Consider the following 22271-nt stretch of genomic DNA (forward strand, 5'->3'; position numbering starts at 1 on the left):
GGCAATGGTGCCTGCAATGACACCCATTTTCCCTTGCACTTCTGATCCGTTTTGGACTTTTTTAACCATATATGTATCCCCGAATCGCACGAGACCACAGCTTCCTACCCGATCCCCCCACCCCTTCTGTCCCCTAACAACTCAGACACTCTAAATGCACCAAAAAACATCCACACCATCAATGTGGAATATAGGCACGACTCGAAACCATCCGTGCAAATCTTTGGCAATATCTGAATTACTCTGCCCAGCAACTGCCCCGACAAAGGTCTCCTGACTGGATTCAGCTGGCCACACTATCTGGCCCACCCTTCTAACATTCTTGCACCCAATTCACCCGCCGTAGGCGTTTAACCCCAGAGCAGTTTTCCCATGAATGCAATTCCCGCTAGCTTTTCTGCAATCGACACCTTGGATAAGCCTTTCTCAATCATATCCAGGATAAACTGAATCACATCTTCCCCTCACTGAAACTTATTAGCGCGCCACTGGGCACCTGACAGCAGAAACAACTTCCATGCTAGGTTATAGGCTATCCTAGTAGACTTTGCCAGTGATCCTGCCACCAGTTGTAGCATCCTGTGTTGCATACATATCATAACTGCTGCGGCATGGGCGCCGGGATCCTGTCGGCATCCTTGGCCAACCCACGGAATCTCCCCCACTGTGAACGAGACAAAGCAGCCCCTATGTCATTGTCCACACCTGGGACGTGCAGTGCTCTAAACGCAATATCATGATGCAAACAACCTTAGACAAAGACCCTCAGCAACTTTAGCACCTGTTCGTCCATTGCCGACTGACGGTTCACAATCTCTACAACCGCCATGTTGTCAACCCTAAAAGTCATCTTCCTATGTGCGAGCTCACTGCCCCATAGGGTCACTGCCACATATAAGGGGAAGAACTCCAGAAATGCAATGGACCTACCCCCTTCCCTCCATTCTGCCGGCCACTGCTTGGCACTCCACTTCCCTTGCCAGAAAAGGCCAAAACCTTTGCTGCCTGCTGCATCTGAAAATATCTGTGTCACAACTCGGACCTTCAGCGCGGCGCGAGTAAAGCGAGCGCGGGGCGAGGGACTACATCTCCCAGCATGCGGAGCGGTAGGCACGCCCACGGGACCTATATAGGCCCCGCCTTCCTCCGCTCCGGTGCTTGTCAATCAGAACTTGAATCCCAACGAGCCCAGAACGCTGCTAGCGTTCTTCCTTCGTACCGAGAACTATTCAAAGCTACGCGACTCCCTTCGGCAGATAACCACCACGGGGGACGAGGAGCCCCGACGCGAAGTACTTTCCCAACCCGCCGAAGACACTTCTCCACCTTCCTGATGACCAGAGAGTCCTCTACGGAGTTACCGCGCCCAGCCCACCGGCCGCCGCCGTGGGGCTTCACCTGCGCTGCAACACCGCAAGTCTCCCGACTTCTACCCGACACTTCACGCCCGTTTGACCTAGGAGCTACCACATCCCTATCCTCACGGGCAAGAACACAGGGACGCCTTATCCGGACGCCGCGTTCGCCCTCAAGGGGTCGTGGTATCGCTCCCTTTATTCTTTGTTGTTTCCTTCCGGTGTACCTTTCCCGTGTACCGGATTCTGCACGGTGCGTCAGGAACTACCTGCGTCTAATTGCAGAACACTCCCTCCTTCCCGCTTGGAGCCGAGTGAAAGGCTCGGAGAGCGACCAAGACATCTTCTTCCCTATGCGCTTGAAGCCGCTTGAAAGGCTTGGAGAGCGGCATAGCCCACAGCATCATTCTGAGGTCATCACGCTGGACTTGTGAGTACGGGTCTCAATCTTGGGGCTCTCAGTAATCTCTCCTGTGCTGTGGTCCAGTCCTGATCTCAGTAGCTCACTCTGTTCTCTCTTTCCAGGGTTACCCGGGATCCCGGTTCCCATCGGAAGATCACCTCACCCCCAGGAAATCTTACCTGTCCCCTTTCCGGGGTTCCCTTTCGTTCCTTCTCCCCCTTTAGGTGGTGTGTCACGCTAGACGTGTCATTCAGGGTTAGGCGGGCAACACCACATAGGGGGAGGGGAGTATCAGCATCGCTCCCGCTGTATCCGGCGTACAAGGTGAGTGGTTCTCAACCTTGTATCTCAGATCCTGACAATCTGCACATCCCAAATGAGATCCCCTTCCCGTGCCAGTGGAATGCCATTAAAAGATTACAGAAAAACTCGCCACATTCTCAAATCTTCTTTAACGCCTGCAGAGAGATGCACATGATGATGAGGCAACCTGTTCCCAGCCAATGCCCTTCCTGGCCTCCTGCAAAAGTTTCTCCCTACTCTCACTATCCTACATGCAAATTGAGATGCCCTAGCAAGGCCTGTATATCTTTGACCGTTACTTTTTCCTGTGACAGCATTGCGTTAAGCAATTCCAGCATTTTGTCCCTCTTATCATCCGGCAAACGGGCTTGCATTTTCCTGGAGCTAATTTCAATTCCTAGAAAAGACAGTGCCGTGCTGGGGCCCATCGTCTTTTCGGGTGCCAATGGCACTCCTAACTCCTCCGTCTGCTCTTTGATGTTTTCCAGGGCCACCTGGCACTCCGTGGGGTGCCCACAAAGAAAAAATCATCTAAGTAATGGGTCACTAACATGTGCTCGTAATGGGTCACTAACATGTGCCCCGTCCTTTTTTAAAACAACCACTGCAGAAAGGTGCTAGAACACTCAAACAATGTGCATGACATAGAACAGCCCATAAGTAATGATTTGTCCACGTACCATTTACCATTGAAATGGATACCCAGAAGATCCCAATCATCTGGATGGACTGGAAGCAAACAGAAAGCCGATTTTATGTCGCATTTCCGCCGGTGCGCCCGCCGTCACTACCAGTGACATGGCCTCGTCAACTGACGAGTAAGAAACAGTGGCTTCCCTTTCATCGATGAAATCATTCACGAGCATCCTTCTGGCCACGATAAATGCTGAACAAGCCGGAATTGTCCAGGTTGTTCCTTGGGCACCACTTCAATTGGTGACACAATAAAGTTATCCAGAGGCCAATCTGTGAAAGGGCCCGCCATTCTCCCTTCCCTCTCCTCTTTGTCTAATTTCTCTTAGTCTACCTGCGAATGCTCTTTTGCTGACTTCAAATTTTCTGACCAACGCCTATGTCTAGGACCTGCATAACCCAAACAACAAGCATTTACAATGCAATGGTCTCGGCATTGGTAAAGTTAGAGCTATTGGCATTGCTCATGACATTATTTTTGTTTATGTTTTTGTTTTTAAAACCTTTAACGAAACGGCATTGTCATGAGCAATGCCAATAGCTCTAACTTTAACAATGCCGAGACCGTTGCATTGTAAATGCTTGTATCATAGTAGGTTTGGGCTTAAACAGCCCAGTCAGCAAAGGACAGTGCGATAAAAATCCAGTGCTTGTTTATGATGCCGCACGTTTGGTAGGGGTTACATACCTGTTTACCGACGGAAATAAGACGGGGTTACTCACATTTTCCTTTTAAATAAAATGGATTAAACAATACAGAACATGTGCAGGTCACTGCAGAGAAGCATGAGATTCCACTTACTGAGGCCGGCATCGAGGACCTAGGTTGCGCACAGGTCCGTGGTGGTCACCCGGCAGAGCAGCCCCATGTCACCCCTAGATTCTGCCCGGGCCGCCCTCTGGGATAGAGTGAACCCAGAGACTCGAAGCACCATCCCGGGCGGTCGCTAAGGACTCTTTGCAGGTGTAACCAAGGGACGGCGAGCCTTAGGAGCCAAATTACACAAAACGGGTGACGTATAAGAAGGACTCAAATAAAGCATCCGACCTGACGGAGACCGCGGCCATCTTGGAATGGGAAAGCTCTCCGATGAAAGGAGGGCGAGGAGATACGAGTAAAGGCTTAGAGGCGTTGATACATTTTACGTTCCTTTGTTTAATTGACTTCATGAAATGTAGAATTGCGGATAAAATGTTTCAATGATGTGGCGGAGTCAATTAAGAAGGCCATGGCCGGGGGCCCATAGCTGCAAAGTTCAGACAAGCATGTGTGCTTTTGTGTGACATTTCCGTGGTTTCAAAGCTTTTCCTTAATATCTCGTGCCGAGTTAAAATATGACTCATGAGGTCTTGGGCCATCCCACAATATCCGACACTGCGCGTATTAAGTATGCCTGTAACTTGATGGGGGAGAGGGCCAGAGGTGCGGCGTCTGTGACAGGAAAGTGATGCCTCCTTTAACAAAGAAAAACAAGGAGATCAGGTGAGGGAGCAACGCCGGGACACCACCGCCTTTCTCCGAGGCACAGCAGAAAATGCCTCGGAGAAACGCCACGTCCTTTTCGGATTTGGGGGCGTGTTTTGCTGTTGTCTCCTCCCTGAGACTTCTCGCAAAAAACACGCCCCCCGATCCGAAAAGGACGGGGCTTCAACGGAGTGACTGGACCTCTTCTCCAGTGGCTGGCCAGCATTTAAGAGGCCAGCCAATGGAGAACAGGAGAGAAGAGGGGCGGGTGCAAGCCCCTCTTCTCAAAGTCATTAAATCTCGGAGCGAGACTGCGCAAGCGCAGCCTTCGCAGCCGAGACCTAAAAAACCACACCACACCAACACATGCCCGTGTGGTGTTCGCCATATGGGGCCTGGGTTGGCAGATAAAGTGAACACGCTGCGGCCTGCTACAGGTAACCACGAGATGTGGTCTCGGCGCTATCCCAGCATCCTACCAGGCTGCTTGCTTTTAAGCGCTATGCCTCTAGAGCAAGAGGCTAATTTATGCCTGCTTATCCTAGCGCAATCCAGGCAGCCTAGTAGGCATGCTGTTAGGCGCTATGCTTGCACACCCCAAGCTTGTTCCCAAGTACTATGCATGTTTTCCCCGAGGTTCACTAATGACTACAACGCCTTAGCCTTACCCTTAGGCGCTGTACCTGCGCGCCATGAAGGTTAGTTTTGGTTGCGTTGTTAATAGAGATATATTTGTATGCAAGCAGCCCACGAGGCTTGCTTTTGGGCGTTATACCCACAGCCCACGCGGAGTGCTTTCGGCGCTACGTCCAAGGCCCCCCCTTTAGACTTGTTGTTCGGCGCTGTGCCTGCAGACTTAGGTACTTGTTTTGGGCGCTAACCCTACAGTGCATGAAGCTTGTTTGTGCTGCTTTTCCCGTAGAACATAACGCGTGTTGTTGAGGTATACCTGCAGCCGTGGGAAGCTTGTTTAGGGCCGGAGTTAACGTGTTTTGCTCTTAAGTACGCCTTCTGCACTGCAGCACACCAAAAATGTGTCGCTGGGCACTGTTCTTGCCGCCTCTAAGGCATTTCCAGGTGTCCGCAACAGTAGCGTCTGGTTTGTAGACTCCTAGCAGCGGCCGGAGTTTGTTCTTGGGCGCTATGCCTGCGGTTCCGGCGGCTTGGGCGCTGTCCCTCAAGTCCCTGCATAATTTGTACGCACTAGTGCCATGCCTCTGGCTAACCTCTGCTGCACGACACTTTCAACTGACATCCGGGCTGAAGTGCAAAACAACTACCCATAATGAGCAAAATGAAATAAGACAAAGTTTCCGCCTCCTGTACTTGTGAAAGTACAGCGCCTCACATCGGAAGCACGACATTTCTGAGCGCTGCATGTTTGTGTAACAGAGGCCACGGGAAATTAATCGCGCTGCCCACGATCACTCAGTGTGGAGAAGCCTGCCTCTTCTGGCCCCACATGACATATTGATGGAGCAGACCACCTACCTCTCCGTGTGGCCGCGAATGCCCGCCAAGAAGGGCAGGGAAGGGAAATTCCATTGCGGGGAAATGGAGAGAAACACGCGTCAAACTGCTCTGAAAACCTGTAAATTAAAATCGATCATCTACGGTCGGAGAGGGGGTGTCCTCTCACCAAGAACGCAAGGGGGAACGGGCAGAGCTGTATGTTTTCAATTTACTTTGTTAAATACACTACTTTAGTTGTAATAAACACCCGATTCAAATATGTGGCAATTGGAATTTGTCCCAAATAGATAAGTCCTTTCACCCCAAGCCTGCGGAGTTCTGCCTTCGCCCAGATCCTGCCCCTGTGGCCCATAACCACATTCAACGTCTAAAACTGCGGTGAGTGGATGCAGTGGAACAAGAACATTTCTTGTAGCGCTTACAATACACGGGAGGCGTGTATCGCTGGATGCACCAGCTCTACTTTCGCCAGTCGACGCCCTTGCCTCGGGGTTGGGAGACGGCTAGTCTGCCCAGAGGCCCCGCATCACTTCTGAGCGCCCGTGTGGCAAGGAAGTTACACTGTTACAAAAATGAATCGATTAAAAGCGCCACAAGCCTCTATTCTGGTGCCACTGAATCTGACCTCAGTCGAGTGCTTTGAATTTCAGACGTGCGCCGCGGCGCTACTTTAGTGTCTGAATAAACATGACCGCAGCTCACTCAGTATGAAGGGAGAGTGTCGTCTGTAAAACTAGGGCATCAAGGGAAAGAGATTGTTTTTAATTCGTGCATTCTAGAGACGGTGCGTTTATGTTTGGGGGCAGTCTGCAGTCGCGGGGATGCGTGTGAGATGTGGACGCTTTGAATCAGACCGAGCAACAAAACAAGAACAAAAATATAACTTTGAAACAGACCGTCCAGGCTGGACCCCGATCGAATTCCAAAGCGAGGCGGGTTGTAGATGTGTGCCCGAGGGTACATGCAGCGCACAGAATTGTGAATTTAACCTGCGATTTGGGGAGCGACAGGACCGTATGTCGGGTTTAGTTGTACAACTTTCAAGTGAAGCCAAATATGCAACGGGAAAATGCGATTTGTCGTCTTCTAAAAGATAAGACAGTTTAAGGCGGCGGTATCTGAATGTGAGCAAACTACAGCTGCATACGCGCGTATTAAGTATGCCTGTAACTTGATGGGGGAGAGGGCCAGAGGTGCGGCGTCTGTGACAGGAAAGTGATGCCTCCTTTAACAAAGAAAAACAAGGAGATCAGGTGAGGGAGCAACGCCGGGACACCACCGCCTTTCTCCGAGGCACAGCAGAAAATGCCTCGGAGAAACGCCACGTCCTTTTCGGATTTGGGGGCGTGCTTTGCTGTTGTCTCCTCCCTGAGACTTCTCGCAAAAAACACGCCCCCCGATCCGAAAAGGACGGGGCTTCAACGGAGTGACTGGACCTCTTCTCCAGTGGCTGGCCAGCATTTAAGAGGCCAGCCAATGGAGAACAGGAGAGAAGAGGGGCGGGTGCAAGCCCCTCTTCTCAAAGTCATTAAATCTCGGAGCGAGACTGCGTAAGCGCAGCCTTCGCAGCCGAGACCTAAAAACCTACTTTGAACCCTTCCTGCAATACAGCTGCAGCCTTCTGGTCGTCAGAACTCTGTAAGGCTGCCTCCAACTTGTCTGCCTTAACTGGAGTATGAGCCCTTTGGAACAGACTCCTCAAAACCCTTAGCCCCCCTTGTCCCCGTAAAATACTGCTGCTGTCCCCCTGTGTTGTCATCCCCCTGGCTGCCACTGCTGCACCCCCACCCCGAAACAGTTAACCAACGGGTGCTTGCCCCCACATTTTTAGCAGTCATGGCGAAATCTGCAAAATTTATGAGTGCACAACCCTTTATTGAAGTCCCAACAGGACCCCCTGCCCCTGTCTTTCCCCTTCCAATATTACCCACCCCTCCCCGGGTGGGTTTCCCCTGAAAGGGACGGTATACAATCAGGAGCCCACTGGCTGTTAAAATAGTCTTACCCGCTCTCGAAGCCCCCATCGAGTGCTGCCACAATTCCATGTCCAGTTCCCCCCATTTTGCCTCGGTATCCCAGGCCATAAGGGCCTGGAATTCCTCATCGTATTGTGCCCACGCATAACTCCCGTCCACCCCCATAATTTGCACTTTCCAAATGACATCCATATACTTGAATAGCGCTACGCAGCGTTCCGGGAATTTCTCACAGTAAACGCTAGCATAAATCAAGAGGGCAGCTGTCCAGTTTTCTATGGTGAGAGGAACTCTTGGCCATTTGGCCAGCTCGTTTCCTCCTCTTTAGAGCCTTCTTTTGCGCGCATTTCCCTGTGCAATAACTTCAGCATTTCAACATATTCACCTTTCCAGATGCATTCTTTAGTTGCCAGCATCAAATGCGACCCCCAACGGCTTGGTCACTCCCATATAAGGGAGCTTCTTAATCTTCAACTCTTTACTTTTCAGCTTATGTTTGTTATCTGAGCTGGTTTTCTCCCTTGTCTCAGTTTTCTCTGCGCCCTTGCTAATTACTGGCTTGGCTGGATCCTTCTTACCTTCCTCCTCTGTGCCTACCCCTATGTCTAAACTTACGTGCCATTGCGCAACCTACCCTTTTCCCTCCCTGGAACCCCCACTCCTCCCATCCCAGTGGACACCATCACCGGCCTATGCCTCTTTCCATTTGCTTAACCTGGCTCTGAGGAGGGTGCCCGTGTTGCTGCAGTCCGCCTTGCCAGTGGCCCCGTGGTTGATCCCAACTCGGTTGGTCTTTCCGCAGGTTCTGACTCTCTTCTGGAGACCTGAAAAACACTCAGAGAGACATTACTCTTGTCCCCCTCCCCCCCCACCCTGTCGAAATCATCTCTCCGCTCGCCTTCTTTAAGGCTCTCTTCATAAAAATCCAGCTCCGCGCTTTCACGCGACCACACATGGTGGCCCATCATGGGCCCATCACTCCGCGCCACTGGGACTGCATCCTCCTGCTGATGTTCCATCCTGCAGACCTCTGTGGTCCGTCAGGTTTTGGAGCCAGCGAGACCGCTCGGGGCCTACATGTGCTGGCCACGCCGGGATCCCCCGATGGTAACGGGTACGCTGCGCAAGGCTCCACCCTCCCTGTTCCTTGGCGCCAGTAAGTTGCACCCAGCTCTGCCAAGTCCACACCTGGGCATGATTCCTCACCCTGCAATATAAATGATTGGTTTGGTGTGCTAGGCCCCTGTCTCCTTTCTCCTCTTCCTATTTTAAGCCCAATGTGCTCTCTGTCCACCGACACCCTACCTCAAACAAATCACCTACCTCCGTATCACTCAAACACTCCCCTCCTCGCCCTCACTCCATTCCAGCCCAACTGTGTCTAACACTGACTTGGCTTGGTCAGGACCTGCCCCGGACCCCCCACAATGCGTCATGCTGCCCCCAAACTCGCCCCGCCCCCTCTTTTCAAAGTTAAACCCTTGCCTTCCAAACCCACTGACCCTCCCTATGCTAGAAAGGAATCCACTTGTCCCAACCTACTAAGGCCCCTCACCTCCTCATTCTATGAGGTGCAAATATCGATCCCTTCCCAAGCATTGCTACCCTCAGCTGGCTGCCACTCCCCAGGAATCCCTTCTTCCTCCTCCCCAAGCTCAACTTGGGACATGGCCTTGCCCTTCCTCTCCATATCCGCCTCCCCTCTTCACTCCCCAAACCCATGCTCCCCTTCTAACTCACTAAAACCCTCACCCAGACTGTCCCACCATTGGGTTACCCCCTCTTTATCCCACACAATAGACAATCCTTGGTCAGCAGCCTTCCCCCATCCCAGAGACTCTCTGGGCTAATGTTGTTGATCAGCCCCCTCTCCCCGCCCCCCCAAAGGCTTCCTTCCCTCTCCAGCCCTCCCTCCTCCTTCCCCCAGCCTCCCGCTCCTCCCTTCCTATTGAAGCCAATGCCACAGCTTCATTCGGCCCCAGGCCCCGAGCAGGCCAGACCTTATTCGAGGCCCCAGCGGAGCAGGAGACAGACGCGCTCCTCTGCCCTCGCGCACACTCGGCAGAGACTCTGAACGTGCACGAGGCTCCGGCGCGTCTGGGGACAATGGGCCGCTCTTCGGGTATAAGAGCAGCCCCTGGCACTCACTGCTTTTCCTTTTGCCCGCTTTGGGGATGTGCAGGCCTCCGCCACCCCCACAGAGGCATGCCTAGGAGGGCGAGAAAACTCCGCAAGCCGCCGGCATCAGGAGATCGAGGTGGGCCGCCTCGCTCAGCAGGCGCAACACTTCCAAGACATTATAACCCTGCATAACTATGCCTAAATTGCTAACCTACAGCTAAATGAAAGCCAAGAAAAATATTACTAACTACCCTGCTGCCAGCCACCAGGTCACCAAAACCTAAAATGGTGGCTGGCATAACCCCTCACAGAGTTATATAACCTTGGGCTACTTGGGCTATAATTGGGCTATGCCCCCAAAAAGCCCCAAACCACAAAATGGCCGGCCCGGCCAGCCCACACTCTTCCCAAACTGCACGGGGGCAGACCTCACTATGTTCGGCTGACCCCCAAACCCTCCTTCACGGGGAGCAAAGTCTCACCTTTATTTGGGCGTAATTGCTAATAATTATCAGTCTTAAGGTCCAGTCTCTCCCATGCCTTCAGTTGTGAATTGAATTTCTGCACAAAAACAGGGTTGAAGGTCTGCACATAAGAGTATCGAACTTCGTAGGAAGGCTGAAAATTGAAGTATCTAACCCTTTGGCAGACATCTTTCTGCAGCATAAGTAGATTAATTTAGTATATTGCAAATTAGAGTATTTGAAAGACATTTGGCTTACAAGTTAATATGTGCTTAAAGCATTCGTTTACTGAATTGATGCTTTGCATCTCATTGATCGTCTGGGGATTTCGACTCCATGAGGTCATTGAGTCTACTTACGATGTTATTAGTGAATGGAATAATTGGAAAATAAGTTTCAACAGACCGAACAGACTTCGAGAGGAAAATCACAAATGATCCACTTTCCCATTGTCCTACAAATGAGAGAGTTGCAGTTAACTTCTCATATCACAAAATAACAGGTGCTGTTAAAAAATATAAATTTCCCCAAAATCTTCACGCAAAGGTATATTTTAATTATAATCCAAAACTTAAAATAACCACAAATTCCCAATGTTTGTTTTCTACCCAACTGCTACACCTTCAAACGGGAGGTAACAAATGGCACCACAAAAAGTTCCTTAATGACCTTTAGATGGACCGCAACCATGAAATCACCATTGTGACTGTGTAATGTATATTTAACGGAGGAGAGCAACTGCTGGTGCACTCAGGAGCAATCCTTCTTCTCATACATGATTGTAATTCAAATGTTGCAGTATCCCTTATTAGACCCAACATTCTGTCGACTCCCCTGTATCACTTTTGTCTTCATTGAAATCATGATCGTTTTGCAGTTTTGGTTTCTCTCACTCTATGCCACTTGCTTCCCTACACCTTGAAATCCGATGGGAGTCTCCAATAGCTACGTCTTGAGTAGCTGGACAAGGAAAGAAGAGGACATGCTCTATGGTCTAACCTAGATGTCCTTGTCCAGGTTACAGAGATTAACAAGGCTCTGTTTCCATTATAAGTAATAACATGAAAAAGTAAAGTGTTAGCGATTTGAGAGATGTAACCCACAATGTAACACGTGAGGTCTTCTGTGATGTCCTGAGCAGTCAGTCAATCAATCATAATTGGTTATTTAGGGCTCAGTTACAAGTGTCTGAAAGAATTATCTTAAGCTTTCAAATGCTATAAATCTTCAAATGATGTCATTGCTAATAAGTATTTTCACTAGAACTCTCAGGGAAAGTATCCAGATAACCCCAAATCAGGTGAAAACGTGTGTTCCTGTCCGATTTGGGGTTCCAGGTGTTGCCGTAAAACCTTCAGGATTTTCCCTGGACACGTTTTGCCCCTGAAACCCAGGGGTAATATATCCATAGACAAGACCTTGGAATGAAGGGAGAATAAAACTCAATACTGCACCACTTAACCACAGTACCCTGTGGTGTCCATAGTTCCCAGTGAGGTATTACCATATTATTTCCCCCAAAAGATTCATAATGAGGGCCTAGTTATATCGATATGAGCTTTTTTTCATTATTATTATTATTTCATAAATAGAAATCTCAGTTGAAAAAAGGCCTGCAAAAAAAAGTACCACCTGACTTTTTCAACAGAATATTTTTGTTTCTCGTTTTCAGCTTTTCAAGATTGACGCCGATGGGTGCTTGCAAGTGATACGTGAACGCAAAGCCCAACAATCAGAAGTCCTCGAAGCAGTGGCCCCCAAACCTCAAAGCTCTGTGCAGGTACAGAATCTGGCGGCCACTCACTCATTCATTCATCTTTTTATTTCAGCTTGTTATGTAATACACATAGCTTAGATTGAGGCCGGGTCTCACCTTTGCCTCTACTAAGTGGTACTTAGTGATCTAAGCATTCACAGGTACTAGTGGCCTAGTTGACCATGCTAGTTTTGAAGTCAGACATTGTGACTTTTTGCTCTGAGACATTTCTGTTTTAACTACTCCCCAGCTTTTTAAACTTTTTTTGTATTTTTAAATTGGAGCGTTTTACATGCAAAAATCAGATGTAATCATTTTTTTTTAGCTATGTTGACGTTTAGGCCCAGGTTTACAAAGATTTTGCATCTTCCATTTTGCACATAGAAAGTGGAATATGCTTCTAAATATTATTTTTGTTCATCAGGGGTTCCCTTGCTGCACAAAAACAATCCTGCCAGTAACGTATCTGGTGGTATCCTTATTTAGGGGGTTCGCAGTAACCACCCAGGGTAGGACTGCTTGTGAAATGAACCCCTAGGTATCCAAATCACTTGGGTAACAGAGTTACTTTTAAAGTTCCTTTGTGACTCTGCTGTAAAAGTTCAAAGACCTCCACTAGTTACCTATTACTTAATTTATGAATCCCTCCAAAAGCTAGTACTAATGTACCTATAATCGTTTGTTGTTCTTCTTTTGCAGCCACCCAACTTTCTGCCGACTCCCCTGGGTACAGTATCACTTTTGACTTCTTTGAAATTATGATAGTTTTGTTTTTGGTTTCTCTCTGTCTATGCCACTTGCTTCCCTACACCTTGAAATCATAAGGAAGTCTCCAAAAGCGACGTCTTGAGTAGCATTCCAATGTTCTAATATTTTATAAACACTCATCAGTAGGAGTTACAGTATCTAAATTGATCAGATGTCAGTGACAGAAAATAGGGGATAGAAGGGTCTAATTTTTAGGGCCAAGATCCAGGATCACATTTTTACTAGGAATTGGAAAGAATATAAGTGTGTAAAGTTTGGACCTTTTTGGGCATAGCTTTGTACTGTAGAAACTGGGCTTCTCTTAGGATTTTTAATGCTGCATCCATCTGCCAAAGGGGGCAATATGGTGATCCCAAAGCACAGTGAGGGAACCTATTTACTGTGAGACTTAGGCCTGATTGAAACACTGAAAGCAGGATGCATATGCTGAGTGGCTCATTCCTGTTCACTTCATCCAGCTTTAGGTCTGGTGACATTAGTATTAGCTTTATGAAAAGCTTGTGGCATTATCTCTGTCACAACTTTCACTGCTATCTCTGTTTGCCAGAGGTATAAATAAAGAGGACTTCAGAATAGTTTTTCTTCCTCACAATCATGCTTTTAGGTGTATTATTCCACCTGCAAGAAAATACATTGAGGTGCATTGCTTTCAGGATCAAAAGCAGCCTTTAGGAACTGTTCGAGAAGGCAGAAACCATCTTGAAAACAAGGTTTCTCCCACACATTGTGTATGTTAATGCAGTACTTGATACTACAGTTACCACCTAGTCAGAGCTATTTAGGGATAAATGCTCTTCTCTTGGATTATCGGTCAGGATTCTGCCCCTTAGTAGAGCCCAAATAGTAGATTTGGATATTTATGAGCCATGACCAAATCCTAGAGTTACGCAACAGGGCTCAGGCTTCAGCTTTGATTATGTTGACTCTGTTGGCTGCATATGATACCATCGACCATATGTGCCTTTTATGCTTGGAATAGGAGGTGTGTGCAGGAAGAGTCTTATGATGGATTCACTTCTTTTTGTTTAATTGTCCCCAGGTGGTTCATTTGGTTCTCCTCATCTCAACTTCCAAACCTTAGGTTTATGGTGTCCCAAAGGATTTGACTTGCTGTATCTTCTTTTTCAAGTGTGTTTGCTTCCTTTTAAGTGGGATTATCCAGACAGATACTTCTTCCCTAGATTCCTCGTCATCTGACTATCCCCAGGTGTAAGGCTGAATCCCAAAGACAATCTGAAGCAGTAGTTGTCAAAATGGGCAAATATTTTCCAGCAGTTTCTGATGACAATCAACTATGCTCCCCAGAATGTAGCTCTATATGTACAAATTAAAAGGTTCATGCCAGAACCAAATAGCGGTGGGAAGGGGGAATGTGACTGAGAGATGTTTTTTTTATCACAGCAAGGTTTTGAACGAGTACTCCCCGGTAAGGGAGTGACACACTAAGTAGCAACGGTGAAGGTCGAAAACTGTCAATGAACTCAATATGTGAAACTCCAGTGCACATGGGAAGGTTTGCCTTCAAGATTTTTAAATATTGCTCTCCATTGTTTGACATGGAAGTCCCGCCCCTTTATCTGAGCTGGCCTTGCAGTCACTGTGTCGAAGTCACCTAAGGCTGGCCCACCATAGTCATAAAGAGAAACGCCTCTATGATTTTCTTTCTGCAGCCCTTAAACTCCCAGTCCTCTGCTGGTTCCTGACAGTAGCTTACCAGTGCCCCCAGGTGGTGCAATGTGACTCGTCGCCTCTCAGCCCATCCAGCAAGTTAGGGCACCGGACTATATATGAGACACTGTTGTCAGGTCTCTTTCCCCATGTCATACTGATGTGGGTCTGGAACTCTTCTTCGTTGTTTACTAAATTCCTTAGCATTTTAAATGACACTTCTTCACATATTAAGGCCCCTATTTATTGATGGAGTATGCTTACCATTGACATAATGGTTTGCCTGTCCAATGTAGATGCGGGCGGACCATATGTTTGTCTATGGAAGTGACTACTCTGTCGCCGTCAAAGCCAAACCTCTCTGACGGCCCTTTTTCCGTTGGGCCATCAGAGAAATGGCTATATGTCCGCCAACCCAATTAGGATGGGTGGATATATAGCCGTTTTCTTTCACTGTCCATCACCACCAGGCAAACTCTGGTGGTAGGGACAGTAAAATAGGAATAATGCCCCCTCGCCATTCTTTTTTATTTTGAATAAGAACAGCCAGTTTAGGGATTTTCTTTTTGAAAACAGAAAAGAAAACTGTTTGGTGCTGGGCACTTTCATGTAGCCGGAGCCCTGCACCAAACAGCGGAGAGCATTGACAGGAACTGCTGTGACGGCAGTTCCTGACAATGCTTTATAACTGATAGCCAGCTTGGCAGTCACTTATAAATTCGTCTGGCGGTCCCTCCACCAGGTGACAGAGTGTCTAAGCCTTAACATGATCCTTAGGTTGGTGACCTCAGTACCTTCATGCTTCCAAAAGTCAATAGTGAGCAGGAATCTTAGCTCTTTCTTGGTCAGGTCTGTAAGAAACCATCCAAAGAGTTCTTCTCCCATCCCTCAAGTAAGTTTTGTGAAAGGAAGAGCTCCTACAAATGGTCCTTCTTGTAAAAAACATAAGAAACACCAATGGAAATGGTTCTGCTCGTAAGACTGTTAAGAGAGTTGGTGGAGCCATTCTCTTCTTTGTCTTCTTCAGATCCAAGTTCTTAAAAACCTTAGGTCTGAGTCTCTGTTTCTATCTTCTAATTCTTCTCAGGTTAAGGCCTTCTGGTGGGCCATGTGGGACCTCTTTAGGGCTGCCTTTCCTTCCCCTGGACCCCTTCCAAGTCAAAGGGTGGGCCAGACCCATCAGGCTTGCTGATTCTAGCAGCTCCATCCCTGCCACCAGTCTGTGTCTCTATAGGCTCTGGGCGTTGCGCTGCTTCCATGGAGGCCACAGTCATCAAAGTCGCCAGTCCTGGAAAATCCTTTATTGCTGCCTCAACCTGGAAAGTCAACCCAGCCAGTCCAGACCCTGCAGCAGTTTCTCTGCTACTTTTGCTGCAAAGGTAAATCAAAGGGAGTCCTCCTTCTTCCACTGGATCTGCCACCTCTACCACGGAGTCCTCCAGCTGATGGGACATAGAAGTGGTGTCCGTGGAGGAGGGGTACATGAAGCACAAGCCGCAGACCCAATATATACCTCAGTTTCCTGATTTTTCTTTTTTTGTCAGGACACATTCAAAATGCTTCACTGAATTTTGACCCTTATTATGCAGGTTTGGATGATGTCTCTAGACCTCCAGGATGCATATACCCACCTGCTCATCCTCCCAGCTCATAGAGGTTACCTCTGCTTCAGAATGGAATCCTAGGACTACAGATTCACAGTACTGCTATATCGTCTGACAACTGCTCTGCCAGTCTTTGCCAAAGTGATGGTTGTGTTGGCGTCAGGAGGTCAGGAGTCCATGTATTTCAATATTTGGATGCCTGGCTTGTGAAGGCTGTGTCACCTGCACTTGTAGCATTGGGCTCTGTAGTAGGACATTTTCAAAGTGGCATCTTCCACCAGCTGTATTCACATCTTTGTCATTGCTCTAAACAGGAAATGTCCTCTATTTTGCTCTTTGCCTTCCCACCAATTTGTTCGCCGCAGGGGAGAGCTTTCTGTCTAAGTTGGTCGCAGGGTCTGCATGATGTATTCTCTCCCATCATGATTCTTGCAACTTATGCAGTAGGTACACGATTGTTGTGCAGTCTCTTGGTGCCAGGCTGCTAACTTAAATCCTTAAAAGGCTCAACTGTCTGATAACATTGCTTCATGGCCAACCTCTCCTAGTGGCACTTTTTGGAAGAGTTTACAATGTATATATTCCCCACATTCTCCATTGTTCCAGAGTGAGACTTAAATTTAGTTCTCAAAATACTTGCAAGAATTGACATTCAAACCGCTGCATAGTTGTTCATTGTCTCTCAACCCTCAAAATTATCTTCTTGGTGGTAACTACTTCGACTTGTAGGTCGTATAGTTCAGTCCACTTTCTACTGAATTTTATCCAGACAAGCTGGTTCTTCTTAATTGTCCCTTCTTTCTGCCCAAGGCGCTGCCTACCTGTACAGTCTGAATCCTAGGTAAGCTGCCTCAGTCTATACTTAACAGATGAGCTCAGAATGAATGAATGAATGACTGTCCTCATGTGGTGCCTCCTGGCTGTGCTGAATAACTATTACTTGAGAAGAGTTATCCTGATCCAGTTTGGCACCTGGGTAGGTTCATATGGTGAAGAAACTTTGGTAAGAAAAAGTATCCTCCAGCAATATCGTTACCAACTGTAAGTAACTTTTTTCTTGCTTCCCCTGTTCTGAATTATCAGACTTAAGCTGATGATAGACAATATTTTAGAATTTACATCAGGAATCGAGTGAGTCTGAAGCAATCTCACAGTGCTTTCAGGCTGTTCAAATTTGGATTATAGATTTATGCCTGAATGTGGAGAAACCTGAGATCATGTTCCTCTGAGCAATAAGACTAACTCCTTATGGTTGAGGGCCTTCTGCTCTCAACATAGAAAAAGCAGTTGTGTTTTGGGCATTTTAACAAGGACTGAGTAATCAGGAAATCATAAGAATTCAGTAAGAGTAGTTTGGCTGGTCTTTGAGATGAGTGGATGTGAGGCCGTGGAGCTCCTGCTCATGAATTTATGATTTCATGTTATGTGGATTTGTAGAGCGCAGCTCATCACTCGTGAGGGCGTCCTGGCACTGAGTGGGGTAGGCCTGAGGGGCGGAGGAGGAGATCATGCCTGTTTCATCTGGAAGAGCCATATGATGCGCTCCATTCTAACAGAATAGCTCATACGTTTGGGGCTAGTCTGGAAAATAGCTCATTGAGCACTAACTGGAACGCGTAAGAAAACCAGGGTATCTTCCATCTGCCCACACAGAGGCATTTAGGAAAGAGATGAAATGACAGGAGTGAGCTAGCCCCAATAGCGAAGGTAGAAACCAAAGTCACTAACGCTGGATGCTCTTGGCAGGTAAATGTGCACAGCGGCCGTGCTAATTAATGTCAAGAAGATCGGATGCTGTGAGAACCTTGTAAAGAAGACACTTGACTGAACAGCTGGTTGTGTAGTCAGTGAAAAATGGGTGCCCGGATAGACATGGAAGGAGACGGATGACAAAGGAGGACTTGTGAGAGCTCTTGCAGGCAAGGGGTGGCACCAGTGCTACTGCAGTCATAAAAAGATAGGCTCCGCAGCATCGGAGAGGTAACCTTCGGGGTGGGAAGGCTGAACTGAAGGGGACTGGAAATGACCTACCACTCAGCTGCTAATGATGATCATTTTCATCACTGATAGGACCGAATCTGCTGACCATCCTGGATACTTAATCACAGCTTAAGCCTGCAAGAATAACTGTGAAGAACTCTCCCCCCATAACCAGTGTAAGCCATTAAATATTGGAAATCTGAATTGAAAGCTCGTTATGGAAGCCATCTTAAGGTCAGGCTCACATTCAAGTCATGACACGCACAAATGCAAAGTAGACAGGACCTAAAATAGCCCACAGCGAATGGTGTCAAAAAAGTCAAGAAATGTGATCAAGAGAGGGAATGCCATCCCTCAGTTAAAGTTCATATGCCCTGCATATGACGTACATTCCACACAGCAGAACAGGAGCACTGGTGTGAAGTAGCTAAATCCTACAAGTCTGCACCGGAAGTAGCCCAAAACACCTGTGTCAAGATGTGCCAAATAATGCAGAAAGGGGGGTAATCATGTCATTCTCCATCAGTCAAACAAAGGGCATAAGTCTTCAACATGACTATCATTTCACACAGGCAGAAAAAGGGTACTAAACATAGGCCAGTGCGCCAAATGGGACAAAAGTAGGCCACATTTTAGAAAGGCATCTTTCAAAATTAAAGGCAACACCAGTAAACAGATAAACAAACGTTTGCTTCACATAAGATCAAAAAAGTGTGCAGATGCAGTATAGTACTGGCAATTACTCATTTTTCAATAAAATCATTTATTTATTTCTCATTGCATTGTTTTATTTTAAGCGCAAAAGAAATGTTCTTAAAACAATACCTATTAAGTCTTATGCTGCATTTACATACTTGATCCGACTTTTACTTGTATTTTATTTATTTTTTTATTTTTATTTTTTTTGTTGTTTTTTTTTTGTTTTTTTTATTTTTAAAGTGCAGGATTTCCAGATAAAATCGAGCTTCTAGGAACCACCAAATAAAGAATACATAAGATTTGGAAAGGACAATCAAAAGTACAACAGTTTTTAAACATAAGTGAAAATAAGAAGAACCCACAATACAGTCTCGCAATACAGACACTTTAAACTCATGTAGTAGATTAAACACTATGGCATACTTTAAGTAAATATTCATTCTAAGGGCCTTAAAAGCCACATCCGGTGAATGATGTTACAGTAGAGCTCAAAACCCCGACTGACGTAATCAATCAAAGCAACATTATAGAACGCCTGTTGTTGGTGATTTAGAGATGGAGGGCCATGTGTTTTCCTTTTCACTGCACGGCCCCTTTAAGAGTAGCGAATGACGGGACAGAGCGCATGAACGCTGAATGCTGATTACACAAAGTGCAGTCTGCAACTTGCAGCCTTTTGCCTCCACACCTAACACCTCTCCGTTTAGGAATCTCGAGGCGTGCCTTGAAGTGCGAGGTGCTCTCCCAGGCTGCAACCTCTTTCAGTGGCTCCCACACGAGACAGAGCACCTGCCCCATAATCCCGGAAACTCCTGCAACCTGCCCATGTCATTACTGTATTTGGAAACAGGACCAAGCGTGGGCAAGCTATAAATAATGTGGATGGCCCTGTTTTGTGCCACTTGTACCTCGTCAAGCAGGTTCTGCTGCTACTCCTATGGTACTGTCCTGTGAGGCAAAAAAGCTTCCTATTAAATATTTTCTAATGGAGACAAAAGGGCACTGCCTGGCATTGTCAACAAATGCTGAACATAGCTGAGTCAGTCTCACATTTCACGAGGCACACCTATCTATACCATGGGATACATAAAATAAAGAAATATATAAATGGCTTTAAAAACAAAACAAAGCATGCAGGGACATCCATAATTGGCCCTGAAAACTGTTTATTAGCCCAGCATGTGATGAAGGGCCAAAGAATATTGACCTGAGCTTCAAGTACCACCAAGGAAACCCACGAAGCAGTGGAGCGGCAACAATTTTCAGAGTGGGGGTGCGTCCATTAATGTGACCTCACTGAAGTTATAGGGCTTGTGAAAAATCCAAGCATCGCTCTTATGAACAAGTGTAGCTAATGAGCCACGCCCATTCAGCGGGAGGGTGGTAAGGGTGTAGTATGTAGCCTCAGGTATATTAGTAAAGCATGGTGTGGTGGCGCACTCTCATTAACAGACAGCATGTTCTCCATTGAAATGCCCACTAAATTTGCACAGACTTCCAATTTTACTGATTACACACAAGAAAATGACATCCTACCCCCTTTCCTTTCACTCTTCTTGTATCCCAGCAAGATTGTCACATAGTTCACTTTGCAAAATCCTCTAACATTGCATTTAGTGAAAGTAAACATCGACCAATATGTTAGAAGAATAAGTAGCAATTTGTCAGAAGACAGAGCCTGACACTTCACCTCTGTGACAAGATACAAACACGATTTAAATGCAGCTGTATTGATCAGTCACCTTCTGAACTCCGGTGTTGTTATTTTAAGGGTGCTGCTGCACTCCCACACAGGGCCGGACTGGCCGTAACGGGCTTCAGGTGTTTCCCTGGGAGGCTGGAAGGGTGGGGGACGGTTTTGTTACTGGAGGCCGGTTGTGCAGGGGTGCTGCAAGGTTTTGTTCCCGGAGGCCGGTTGTGCAGGGGTGCTGCAAGGTTTTGTTTCCGGAGGCCGGTTGTGCAGGGGTGCTGCAAGGTTTTGTTTCCGGAGGCCGGTTGTGCAGGGGTGCTGCAAGGTTTTGTTTCCGGAGGCCGGTTGTGCAGGGGTGCTGCAAGGTTTTGTTTCCGGAGGCCGGTTTTGCAGAGGTGCTGCAAGGTTTTGTTACCGGAGGCCAGTTTTGTAGGGGTGCTGCAAGGTTTTGTTACCGGAGGCCAGTTTTGCAGGGGTGCTGCAAGGTTTTGTTACCGGAGGCCGGTTTTGCAGGGGTGCTGCATGGTTTTGTTTCCGGAGGCCAGTTTTGCAGGGGTGCTGCAAGGTTTTGTTTCCGGAGGCCGGTTTTGCAGGGGTGCTGCAAGGTTTTGTTTCCGGAGGCCGGTTTTGCAGGGGTGCCGCAAGGTTTTGTTTCCGGAGGCCGGTTTTGCAGGGGTGCTGCATGGTTTTGTTTCCGGAGGCCAGTTTTGCAGGGGTGCTGCAAGGTTTTGTTTCCGGAGGCCGGTTTTGCAGGGGTGCTGCAAGGTTTTGTTTCCGGAGGCCGGTTTTGCAGGGGTGCTGCAAGGTTTTGTTTCCGGAGGCCGGTTTTGCAGGGGTGCTGCATGGTTTTGTTTCCGGAGGCCAGTTTTGCAGAGGTGCTGCAAGGTTTTGTTTCCGGAGGCCGGTTTTGCAGGGGTGCTGCAAGGTTTTGTTACCGGAGGCCGGTTTTGCAGGGATACTGCAATATCTGCTCCCAGTTATAAAAGAAACAAGCAAGCATTTCCAGCCTCCCAGGGCCAGGCAGGGGCTGGTGCAAGAAAATGTCCAGGGCTGCTTTGGGTTTCCAGTCCGGCCCTGCTCCCACACCCCTACTTCCCAGCGCCTATGCCACAAAGTAGGCTGCCATCTTGAGCTGATATGTAGGCTACCTGTGCACACATATCCCAGCTTCCAAATCAACACATTCTTCCCCTCCATTAGCATATGCACAATACATGTATGGAGGAAAACTTAACTTCAGCCTGCCTTGAGCCCTTTAAACTCTCCAGCAATATGTGAGTTCAAAGTTCATTGGACGAAACTGTGAACCCTCTCCTCTTACCTCATCCTTGAATTAGCCATAAGAAATGCCACCGCAAACAACTCTGTGGACCGTAACTTATGCCTCCGTAAGAGTATCCTCTTTTGAGGTCTGGGAACAATTCCAGATAGCCAAAGGCTCCTTGACTTGTCAGCTGCTTTAATTATTAGTTTGTGTCTGGCACTGGATAATTCTACTCACATCGATTCACTGTCCAGTTGGCCCTTTATGGGCAGTCTAGTAGCTTGAAGTGCCTGCATCTGGCAAGGGGGATCGAATCCCAACCCTCTTGATGTGAAATGGCTGAACAATACCTCCAAAGTTCTTGTTATGAACAAGAGGGTGCATGTAGACTATTCTGATGTATGTGCTCCTTGCCATCTTCTCCAGGGATTCCACCTTGGTTTCCAAGTGTGCGTGACATATAATGGATTATTGCACAACTCAATCTTTTCATTTGGGTTCTGTTTTGTTGTCCTCCCCGTGTCAAGGGTGGAGACTCACTTGTCAAGTGCGCTCACTGTGTCACAAGATTTTTGAACTCCTCCAGCGC

General features: G+C 47.6%; 1 protein-coding gene across 2 annotated transcripts in view; it reads left to right on the forward strand.

Moving 5' to 3' along the window:
* Window positions 1-22271, forward strand: part of SNAPC4 (small nuclear RNA activating complex polypeptide 4) — a 267076-nt gene that overhangs the window by 205880 nt on the left and 38925 nt on the right. For both annotated transcript variants that reach the window (XM_085613150.1, XM_085613161.1), the window contains exons 20-21: window positions 11926-12033; window positions 12709-12736. In XM_085613150.1, coding sequence (XP_085469276.1) covers window positions 11926-12033; window positions 12709-12736 — 136 coding nt within the window. The remainder of the gene's footprint in view (window positions 1-11925; window positions 12034-12708; window positions 12737-22271) is intronic.

The sequence above is a fragment of the Triturus cristatus genome, chromosome 1_2 (assembly GCF_964204655.1).
Source record: "Triturus cristatus chromosome 1_2, aTriCri1.1, whole genome shotgun sequence".
NCBI lineage: Eukaryota > Metazoa > Chordata > Amphibia > Caudata > Salamandridae > Triturus > Triturus cristatus.